The following is a 12250-nucleotide window of genomic DNA, read 5'->3' as shown; positions in this document are numbered from 1 at the left end:
GTATTTAGTCTGTGTGTTTCTGTTGATTCATTGTCAGGTCAGCTGCTGTGTTTCATGTCCCAGGTAGCTTTGTATTTTTAATTTCCCCAGTTTAGGTTGTTAGTTTAGGGTCATCTTTGTTTGCCTTAGTATTTTTCTACCAGCCTTAATAAACAGCTCGCCTTTTGTTAATATTCAAGTTTTGGTTCCTTGTTGTCTACATTTTGGTTCCTCTTCGCAAATTCATACACTGTGGTGCCGCATACTGTGACAGGTTCTATAGAAGTCTTTCCCTCCTTTGAGTTGTGATCTTGAAAGCCACTAAATTAATTTTCATCTTCATTAAATTGATTTGCCAAACAATTTCTTTCTGCATTATCCTGATGAAAGTAGCTGTTAAAAGATGCCAAAAGGGATTCAGGTGATCTGTCACAATAATCAGTCAGAATGTGGTAATAATCAGTCAGAATGTGGTATTTAATTCAGAAATGAGAGGTGTACTATGAAACAGGTGTACATAGTCTTTGTTAGCTGGCCTAATAAAACCAAGAACCCTAGTCAGAGATACTGGCTATCATAACAGTGGTTCACAGTTTTTTGGGTTAACCCATGGTGTTAATTTCTATTGTAACAGCTGTATATTAAAGGTAAGTCCTTGGAGTTAGTCATACAAAATGCACAATGTTTGGTGAATTGAAGATTCTAGACTGGCTGTAGGTGTGTAGGATAAGTCTCTTACCTGTTAATCTAATAGAAGGGCATCCCTCGGATACAGGCAGGTTGACATTCAGATTGCAAGCACGGCATCTGCAGCCAGATTAAATGTAGCTTTATCAAACATGGCTATGGTTTTAAGTCTTCAGGAGTGCAGTTTCAGTGAAACTGTTCATAGTTAATGACAGTAGAAACAAACATTCTGAGAGCCTATTTGATGTAGTTGTTAACCGAAGCTCCTGGCATGTCCTAAATTTGATATTTCAGTATGTGGATTTTGTTTTATTGCCTTAAAGATATGTAGGGACTTGTCATTAGTTATGATATAACCACATACATACCACATTTTTAATTCTGCACCAACACAAGAAGTCAAGATAAAGTGTATATAATATGAAATATTTTTTCCACCTGCTTTGATGGTTCTTTCACATTTTGTTTTTCTCTTTCTGCAGACATTGAGATGTGTGGTTTTGGTTGGAAGAAGTTTCAATCTCACTGCTACAGGCACTTTACACACCGTCGGACCTGGGACGCTGCAGAGAGGGAATGTCGGATACACGGCGCCCACCTGACCAGCATCCTGTCGCATGAGGAGCAAATTTTTGTCAATAGTAAGTTTGTGTTGTTTCGATGAGGTGTCTTAAATGTTAATATAATGCTCAGTCGACAGTATAAGGAATTATGGGTCTAGAGAGTCTGTGAATAAGTCCTTAAATGAAACAGTTTTTGGCCGTGCTAGCAGCACAACTTTGTTGTTTGTGGTCAACCACTCGTCCAGACTACTTTTGGTTGGATAGTCTAAAACTAAATCTGATCATATTTTTGAAAATACAGTAGAAATGGCTACCTAAAACATTAGTTACATTTTGAGTAGCTGCTTTGTTATTTGATTGCATTGATTTCAACATGTCTTTGGGTTTCATTCACAACGAATGTATGTAAAAAAAGCAAACAAGCAAACAAAGAAACTTTGATGATAAATAATAATTTGATTGTTGGTTTTACCAAATTTGAAAACGCAAGCAAATGCTACACGATTTGCAGTCACTGCTCTACTACAGAAATCAGTCTGAGAATAGTGATGGAGCTGCAAGTAAACTCTGGTGAAGCTACTGACACTGAGCTCAACGGTGCTTCTCCATAATTCTTTGTTGTCTGTTTACACTCCTCTCCAAAATGCTTTGTTTGGTATTGATCAGGTTCTGCTTCAGTAAAATGATCTCGGACTCAGTGCATCGTGCTTTTCCCCTGCAGATCTAGGAAGTGACTACCAGTGGATAGGCCTGAATGACAAGATGTTTGAGAGAGACTTCAGATGGACTGATGGCAGACCAATGGTAAGATAAGCACTATTGATAAGATAAGTGGCTATGGATATAGTTACATTTACAGACATCAATGTTTATTGTTCCCCAGTGTAACCATTTGCAATTTGATTTAAAATCAGCCTTCAATGATACATGATGGCTCTCATATAGCAGTAGCAGAGATGTTTTATTAAGGTACTGTTAATAGCCAGAGTATAACAGTTTCACATTTAACTGAAAGAAAGAAAAACACAAGGCAGCTTTCCAAGTCTTTAATAAATGTAGAGCAAACATGTTACAAGAAATGTCTCGGCTCTTAGTGAGCTGTCTACTATCTACATTAGTCAGGCTTATTTCAGTACAGTTTCAAGATGAACCATTTTATATGAACGAATCCAAAATAGATCAGAACCAGATGAAGTGGGAAATGACTGGAACCGAACTGGACTTGGGCCAGATTGGGCCTCCAGATTCATTCCGTGATCTTTATTCATTTTGGATATTCAGATTCATTCTACTGTGCAAGTAGAACCAGACGTGGTTTGCTAATCTGTTATGGAGCCTACAGGTTCAGGTAGATTTCTTTGATTTTCAGTGGAAACTATGTTGGGGTTCAGATGTTCTCAGACACTGTACCTTTCAGAATGTTGTTTGACTTCAAAAATCACGAGTTCAATGACAGAATCATGCCTGTTTTTAATGCTGTGCCACCTGAGGGCCCAGATTGATTTTTTTATTATGAACTGTAGCTGATGAAATATTGAGGCCTATTTTTTCTTCATTGAAGAAAATTATTCAGAAAATGTCCCACAATTAGTAGACAGTTTTTTTTGCAGATTGGGGAACCTCTGCCCATCTTTACTTCTGCATCTCTAAGGTGCTGATTTTATCCTCAGTCAAGTTTGTTGCTATATTTAACTTGCTGCTGTACCACTCTGAGCATGCCTGATGTCATTTGATCTCAGTCTCTAGGCAGGCCTGGTTAGTACAGTACAATCTGGGAATATCAGGTGCAGTAAGGTTTCAATCTTAAATACCATCAGCCTCTCTCTTTTAATGGGTTATGTGCCACAGGCATTCAAGCTGGCAGTAATTAAACCACTACTTAAAAAGCTACTTAAAAAGCTGGGTCAAGATCACTTGAGTTAATCTGCAGGAATATCTTAAAGATATAATGATGTGGATGATTAATTTCCTTCTTCTAAATTCAGATAAAACTGAGGTTATTTTACTTGGCCATAAATATCTTAGAAATATGATATCTTACACACACTAGATGGCATTACCTTGGCCTCCACTGTGAGAATTCTTGGAGTCATTTTTGACCAGGATATGTACTTCAATTAAGCAACTTTGTAGGACTGCTTTCTTCCATTTGCGCAGTATCTCTAAAATTTGAAACATCCTGTTTCAAAGTGATGCTGAAAATCTAGTTCATGCATTTATTACTTCTATGCTGGACTACTGTAATTCATTATTATCAGGATGCCCTAAAAACTCCCTGAAAAGCCTTCAGCGCTGCACCAAGACTACTGACAGGGACTAGAAAATGAGAGCATATTTCTCCTATATTGGCTTCCTTTCATTGGCTCCCTTGTAGATCCAGAATCAAATTTAAAATGCTGCTCCTCATATACAAGGTCTATAATCAGGCTCCATCTTATCTTAAAGACCTTTATAGTACCATATCACCCTATTAGAGCACTTTGCTCTCAGGCTGCTGTCTTGTGGATATTTAAAGTAGAATAGGAGACAGAGTGTTGAGCTTTCAGGCCCCTCTTCTGTGGAACCAGCACCTAGTTTGGATTCGGCAGACAGACACTTTTAACATTAGGCTTAAAACTTTACTTTTTGACAAAGCATATAGTGAAGTTTGGCTCAGTTGACCCTGAACGCGCTAAAGTTATCCCAGCTAAGAGAAGATTCAGGCTACTATGGGGCTTCTCATCATGCACTGAGCGTTTCTTCTTCACTGATCTTTTATCACTCACTATGTGTTTATAAACCATTTTGCATTAGTTATTATTACTCTCTGGCCACCCTTCCCTGAAGCTGGTTCTGGTGGAGGATTTTTCCTATTAAAAGAGAGTTTTTCCTTCCCACTGTTGCTAAAGCACTTGCTCATAGAGGGGCATCTGATTGTTGGGGTTTCTCTATATTATTGAAGTCTTTACCTTTTAATATAAAGCACCTTTGGTGATTTATAAATAAAAGTGAATTGAATTTAAATTGCCAATAAACCTTATTCGGGGCAAAATGTTCATGTGATGTAGCAGTTGTAGGCAGTGATAACACAATCTCAAACACATGGTTCATCTGCTGGAAACTCAGAGCAAGAAAATTGAAATCTGATCCTGAAGAGGGAGGACTGTGTCATGTGTTATCATTCTTAATACAGACACACCCTGAATGGGTCAAATCGGAGCCATACACCATGTTAAGTGCGTGCAGTAGATATACAGTATAAAATGAACAAAAATGAACTTTTTGTGTATTTCGTCTGGTATATAAGGCCACACAACCTTGGGTTTGTTTAGGCCTGTTGTTTTTTGTCTCTGCAGCACCACTGTCTGTATATTTTTTGAATTACATCCAGTCACTTGTGATGAGTATTGACTGCCTTCTGAAGAGGATAGGTGGGGACTTCATAGTCTATATTCACAAAAGAGTCCATAAGTTGTCCATAAGTAGATACAGCTATCAGTAGTTACGATCGTAAAGAGGACATTAATGAGAAAAATACTGGCAACAGCCAGTGCTGCCCCTTAACCACCCAGCAGTTTCAAAATCCTACATTACCTCATTTTTGAGTTATCGCATTGACAAGTTTTTCAGAAAACCTGACTTCGAATTTGAGTTTGAGGCCACTAAGATTCTAACTTGTAGATTTTTAGCAGATACAACTCATTTTCAAGTTCTCTCATTCTCAAACCTTGGTGTCCACACAGTGTCAGGCTGACAGGTTAAAAATCCCCCCAAATTATCTTGTTTTTTTGTTGGAGTTTCTTGATTTGTGATTTGACTCTATATAAATAAACCTGAATTGAATTTGTTTTTTTTCTGTGCATTTTCCGAGAACAGGAAAGGTGCTTAAATCACAACTAAGATCACAAGTGCCTAAAATATTTGGCCAGTAATGTATGTTTTTGCTAAATTTGCAGTTCAAGGTTCAAGATTACTTTATTTCTATCCCTAGGTAAATTTGCTTTACATAAAAAATGATAGCATTTGGCATCCCCTCACAAAGCACACACACGCCCATTAAACCTGACAAACACATATTTGATAATTAGATGTGTGATAAAAAACAATATAAATAAGATGAAGATGAATCAAACAAAACAGTAGCACCAGTAGGGACAAAGCTGTTTTTATAACGCTAACTTGGGACTAGAAACCTCCGTCCAGAGGAAAGAAGCTGAAATTCACCCCATAGAGGATGGGGGGCCATTATTAACAATTGATAAAGCCATCCTTTGTATCTGTTTGAAGTACAGGGAGGCTAGAAGGGCTGTGACTCACCTGTCAGGACCATCTCACTATCTGATTCAATGAGTTTTTTCTCTGTGACAGAGGTCTGACTGAACCATGCCACCAAACAAAAAAAGTGCCTGTAGCTTATGCCCTACTTCTGTGATAATGTTGAGGTGGAGGGGGAGAGGTGAGCCCTCGGGTGAACATAGACTATAGTACTGAAAAGTTGTGGAAACTCATGAGGGGGGCAAAAAGGGCACAGTGGCAACCGATAAAAGTTCAACGTCTGGTGTGCAAATAAACTCTCTAACAGTCACAGCGCTATAGTAACGTTTATTCACATACCAGCATACTCCCCCTCCTTGGGATTTCCCCGTTACCCCCACATCCTGATCCCGATGAAATGGAGCTCCAAATCCGTCAACTGAAAAATCGACGTCCTGGTCCTGCTCTGTCAGCCATGTCTCGGAAAAGTCATCACACAGCTGTCCCTGTGTGAAGTCTTTCTGGAACCTAACGTTCCGCTGGAGTTCATGCAGCTTGCTGCTCACAGACTGAACATTTCCCAGGATAACAAAGGGCAGGGGAGTTCGACTGACCTGTTGTCTCCTCAGACACAATTTGACACCTCCGTGTCTCCCTCTTTTTGTCTTCCTCTTATCACTTGTTCTGTCTTTTGGTATAAAACCCAGCATACATGGGGTGAGGTCCTTACCACCATACAAGAAGTTAAGTTGTAGCAGCTCCTCACGGGAGTAAACAATCCTCAGCGGGCTTACAGCCTCACACGCATCATGGGAAACAGGTCAGCACAGCTGGGGCGTTATTTAGAAAAGGAAAAAAAAACAAACACAAAAAAACAGAAAAACAAACTTAGGATGCTAAGCTCTTGTTCAAGTGCACATGCCATCTTAAATGTAACAGCATTACTTTGTAAACTAATTTAATTAGACAGTCTGTAACATAATGCCCTTTGTAATTTGTCTTCTGATAGCAATATGACCATTGGAGGCCAAACCAGCCGGACAACTTCTTCCAGTCAGGAGAGGACTGTGTGGTGATGATCTGGCATGAGGGAGGACAGTGGAATGACGTGCCCTGCAACTATCACCTGACATTTACCTGCAAAAAGGGAACAGGTATGCACATGGAAAAACATACGTGTCCTCTTTGGAGACTAAAGGACAACTGGGAAAAATGCTTTCTTTAAGTAAAAAAGCTTAGAGAAGCTTTTTTATTTAACTTTAACTTTGAAGCTTAGCTTCAAAGTTATTGGCTAGGGATAGTAAACATAGAATGAGCTGCATTCATAAACTGTGCAGGTGTAATACACAGACACATATTAGCTCATTTGTGCAGACTAAGTCTGCAGACCAAGTAACAGTCTTTTCAATTTAATTCAGTTTTATTGCCAGCAGTTGCCAAAGCTGTGTTCTGTACCAGACTCTTCAACATGGATTAGGTTTAAGGGCCAGCCTCAAGTGGCCACGAGAGGAACTGTACTTTTGCGTTAGCTTTGTTTTGTTCAGTGCAGTACTTACATGGGGTGTGGATGAAAAGTAAGTGTTGTCTGGTGCTTCTAATTTTGTCTCGGTGATCATTCTAAACTTAAACAACAGAATCACAGTACAGTCTTTAACTTTTACTTATCTTTATCTTTATCTTTCACTTACAGTGCTGTGCATTGTATTAAAAAATGCACATTTTTTGCATATTTGACACGTTTCAGATCATCAATCAAATTTTGGTTTTTGACGAAGAGTAAAAACAAAATACAAAGATGGTGGTGTGTGGTCTAATGGGTGCTAGTTGCCATTTAACACATCTATAGTCACATGGAGGTTGAGAACATCATATTACAGTGTCAGGGTATAGTTATTAGAGAGTTCCACTGGAGTCATATGTTGTACAGCATGCCAGATATAGCCAGACTGCCAGAATCTTCCTGGTGTGTTCTCAACCCTGGAAAGTAGCACAGGTGGCATAGGGAGCACAGCCAAAAGCTGGGAAGCTAACCATTTAAATCCCCATTACTCAACATATGGAAGAGCCATCTTGCATATGAAGACCAACAAACTAGAGCTATTGCTGGAAACTACCTCCTCTATTTGGGACTGCTGCGTGTTAATAATCATGGAGACCTGGCTACATCATTAGAGACTATGTTTATTCACACCAGAAGCTAAGGATGACATCTCTTCCACAGCATGTCTTTTATCCTGTCTTCCTTCTCTCACCCCAACCGGTCGCAGCAGATGGCCGCCCCTCCCTGAGCCTGGTTCTGCCGGAGGTTTCTTCCTGTTAAAAGGGAGTTTTTCCTTCCCACTGTCGCCAAAGTGCTTGCTCATAGGGGGTCATATGATTGTTGGGTTTTTCTCTGTATCTATGAAGCGCCTTGAGGCGACTTTTGTTGTGATTTGGCGCTATATAAATAAAATTGAATTGAATTGAATTGAATTGAATTGAAGTCCAGTTACCACTACTGAAGTCCAGTCACCATGTTTGACTGGTAGTCTGATGTTCTGTTTATGAAATGCTGTGTTAGTTTGATGCCAGATGTAATGGGACTCAAACGTCCAGAAAGTCCAACTTTTGCCTTGTCTAAGTCTAAAGTATAAAAGTCTTGGAGATCATCAAGATGTTTTTGGCCAATCTGAGATGAGCCTTTGTTGTGTTTTGGGCAGCTGTAGTTTTCTCCTTGGGACTCACAGAACTGCAACAAATATGCAGAGCTTTGCTTATGTTTAGAGTTTCCTGCACTGTCCCAAGTGTCAATGGAAATGATTGGTACAGGTTTGAGAATAACATTATTAAACTCTGCATCTCCTGCCAACAGTATCATGCGGTCAGCCTCCTGTAGTGAAGGATGCCCGAGTTTTTGGGGCCACAAATTTGCGCTATGAGATCAACACCCTGCTCCGTTATCAGTGTAAGCAGGGCTTCATTCAGAGACACACCCCAACTATACGCTGCCAGGCCAACGGCCAGTGGGACTCACCTAAAGTCACCTGCACAAGCCGTGAGTCTCCTCCTGATTGTACTTTAGCTAACTTTTTCATTAAAGGTCTGTAAAGTATTTTCAACTGTACTCACTTTTAGTTAATTTCTACATCTGTGCTCTCAGCTGCAACCTACCACAAGACATTTGTTCTTCAACGCCGCCACACCCAGAACAAGCATCAACACAGGCACTATCAACACCACACCAAGAGTCAGGAGGAACACAGACAAAACCAAGGGCAACAGCAGATTTCCAACATCCTGCAGAGCAACTGGATGGCCATTCAGAGTCATCGACAGCTGAGTAAGGAGAGGCAGCTGCAGGTCCGCACTCGCAGCCAGGATCAGATGAAACACTCAGTGGGTTTGTAGTTGTGGACATCAGATTTTTGGTGATGACTAATTGCAGCAGGCTATCTACAGTCTGTCTAGAGGCATTGATAGAGAGTGATGTTCCACTGAACTGTCTATCAGTGTCTCTTGAGGGGACATTTTTACAATTGCATTCCAGGATCAGACACCAAGGACAGTTTAGCTTCATTTCCAAACTTCATTTATTGACCACATCAGTCTCCCCACAAAATCATGGTGCTCAGATTATTGATATGCTTCCTTTTCACTGCTTCAAACACCAGCTAGTGCCATTGTTCAAATACTTGGATATGTTGTGTCTGATATAGATGCAGCCATGTCTCCTAAGGAGGTCGCCCTAAAACCAGGTCTATCAGTCACAACACAGGAGCACTGGAGCCTTTAGCTCCTCACTGTGTTGTACACTTAATAGTCAAAGTGTTCAGTGTAACTTAAGCCATCAGCTTTTAACCTGTGCTCATAAGTCTAGTGCCTTCTGTCAGATTTTAATGCAGCCCAGTGGCAAATTTTTAATTAAAAGGAATTCAAGTCTTTATTCTTTGTTAAACAGTGTAGTCATGTCCAAGCTGGTTAAAGACACTCACACTTTGTTAACTTTTAAAAGGGATGGAAATGGAAAAATTAAATGGAAACATTTTAGCAGTTCTTGAGCAAAACTAACAAAAAATGACAACTTTGAACTTGTCACTGAATTAAAAAGATGAGTGAGAATTCCTCACCTCAAATCACCTCAGATTGTTACCTTTGACCACATTTTCATTGTGTCTGCCTATCTGAACTCATTGTTTTTCATTGTTTGTCTATGTAGGATTTTGTACAAAATATTTTACCTGAGTTTTTTTCTTAATTGAGATTTGATGAACACAAGTAGGAAATTGTGATGAATATGTCGTCTGTCTGTGCTGTGGCTATTAATCATAGGATATATATTATAAATATTATCTGAAGCCATAAGAATTTAATTTATTGTATACTTCAAAACTATGAAAGGACTGTGATATTGAATAAAGGTCAATGGAACTGAAGTGATATCTTCTGCACTGTTTACAGACGCTTGTCATGATCTTTCTTATTGAGAAATCATGTTGTCATTGACAGTATGTATACGCAATGCCGTCCTGTAGTTTTATTGAGATTGTTGATTTTTTTTTTATTGTGCTGTGACTCAAAATTGACTTCCTCCATTGTCAACGAAAACACTTCTGGTTATTTCTACGTTATTTTTACATTATTAGACACATACCTTCATGCTGCCTTTTCCTGTAGATCTGGAATCAGTTTGTTTATTGTTTTCAAGGAATAAGAGAATGTATAAGAAACAAATAAACATGACCACCTGCTATATAAGATTTTTTTTTTATGCAGCTCACGTTGTCTTCATGTCCTTCATACATTTTCCTTTAGTATGTAGCATGATAGTATGTAACAATATGAGAACAGCACCACCAAGGCTGGAGGCAGAGCAATATTGGAAAAGCACATGGGAGAAGGACGCAGCCTATAACGGTAATGCTCAATGGCTCGTGAATCTAAGAGCAGACCACAGCAAACTCCCTGAACAAGGTCCAGTAACCATCACAGTGGCAAACATTCAAGAAAGGGTCTCCAGTACTAAGAGCTAGACAGCACCAGCCCCCAACATGAGTCGCGCCTACTGGCTGAAGAAGCTGACAGCACTCCATGAGCATTGGGCAGCACAAATGAACCAGCTGCTAGTTGATGAGAGATACCCAGAATGGCTTACTGAAGGCCAGACAGTCTTGATCTCCAAGGACCCCAGAAGAGAACTTTCCCATCCAACTACTGGCCAATAACCTGCCTCAGTACCGCATGGAAGCTCCTGTCAGGCGTCATAGCAGCTAAGAAGAACAATATATGAGTGGGGGGACAAAAAGGAATTGTCAGGAATACCGGAGCAGTGAAAGACCAGCTACTGGTAGACAGGGCAGTGTGGACTAGGCTGACCAACCTGAGCACTCCCTGGATTGATTACAAGAAAGCCTATGACTCAATGCCCCACACCTGGATCCTGGAATGCCTAGGCTCTTAGGATCAACAGGACCCTAAGAGCCTTCATCAGGAACTCAGTGGGGATGTGGTGGACAACACTAGAGACCAACTTCAAGCCCATAGGACAGGTTGCCATCAAGTGCGGGATCTACCAAGGAAATGCTCTATCCCCACTGCTGTTCTGCATAGGCCTGAACCCTCTCAGTGAGATCACTGACAGGACTGGCTACGTATACTAACTACAGAATGGAGCAATATGTGTATATATATATATATATATATATATATATATATATATATATATATGTATATGTGTGTGTGTCATTGCCAGACATAATACAAATAAGCAACTGAAGTTAAAGAGGTAATCATGGAATCAATTATTAAACAAAAGTGTATTCTAAATTTTTGACTCATCAAAGTCCTTTGGCAGATGTAACAGCTGAACACACACGTAGCATTCTTTCTACATTCTTTTCTACTTCAGAAAGCTCTCCCCATATCTGTTGCTTTCACTCCAGTTCATCCCAAAGCAGGTCAATGGGGTTTAAGTCTGGAGACTGTGCTGGTCACTCCATGTTTTCAAGCTTACCAGCTTGTTCTTTTTTTCCTAAGGTAGTTCTGGCATAGCTGGGTCTTATATTTGGGTCATTATCTTGCTGTAGAATGGACCCCTGACCAACTAGGCACATACCAGAGGATACTACATGGCGCTACAGAAAGTTGTGGTAGCTGTTTTGGTTTAGGGTGCCTGTCACTCTGTACAAGTCACCGACCCTGGATCCAGCAAAACAGCCCCAGACCATCACACTTCCTCCATGTTTAACAGTTGATGCCACACACTGTGGAACCATCCTTTCACCTACTTGACGGCATACAAAGATCCTGTGTGATGAACCGAAGATTTGAAATTTTAATTCATCAGTTCATAATACCTTCTTCCAGTCTTCAGTATCCCAATGGCAATGTTTCATGGCCCAGGGAAGCCTCTATGTCTTATTCTGACATCTTAGCAATGGCTTTATTCCTGCAACTTGTCCTGTCAAACCTACAGCTTGAAGTCTTCTCTTCTTTTTTTTTTTTTTTTTTTGCCTGGATCTTTAGCCATCAGAATTGTTGTCTGAAGGCCAAGAAAGATGCCAAGTGGATTTACTTTACCAAGTGGATCATCATGGCCTTGCCATATTGGTCCATTTGATTGACCTTTATTATAATTATGTATTTATTTTATTTTCGTTTTTTAAAGACGGGACAGACATGACTGGGGGATAGGACAGGGAGAAAGAATGAAAGAAAGAGAGGGAGAGAAAGAAAAATAGAGGGGAGAAGAGATGGTGAGAAAGAGGGGAAGAAAAAAAAAGAAAAACAAACAAAACACCTGGATCACCTGT

At 40.0% G+C, this 12250-nt stretch overlaps 1 protein-coding gene across 1 annotated transcript in view; it reads left to right on the top strand.

Annotated features, from left to right (window-relative positions):
* Window positions 1-10198, top strand: part of vcanb (versican b) — a 33651-nt gene extending 23453 nt beyond the window's left edge. Inside the window, exons 12-16 of the mRNA XM_084936135.1 lie at window positions 1149-1307; window positions 1951-2033; window positions 6472-6616; window positions 8314-8496; window positions 8602-10198. Of these exons, the coding sequence (XP_084792261.1) occupies window positions 1149-1307; window positions 1951-2033; window positions 6472-6616; window positions 8314-8496; window positions 8602-8849 (818 nt within the window). The 3' untranslated portion in view covers window positions 8850-10198. The remainder of the gene's footprint in view (window positions 1-1148; window positions 1308-1950; window positions 2034-6471; window positions 6617-8313; window positions 8497-8601) is intronic.
* The last annotated feature ends 2052 nt before the right edge of the window (window positions 10199-12250 follow it).

The sequence above is a fragment of the Perissodus microlepis genome, chromosome 7 (assembly GCF_051167445.1).
Source record: "Perissodus microlepis isolate ML-2025 ecotype Zambia chromosome 7, ASM5116744v1, whole genome shotgun sequence".
Taxonomy (NCBI): Eukaryota; Metazoa; Chordata; class Actinopteri; order Cichliformes; family Cichlidae; genus Perissodus; species Perissodus microlepis.
The sequence above is the reverse complement of the archived record's forward strand: the minus strand, read 5'-3'. Positions and strand labels throughout refer to the sequence as shown.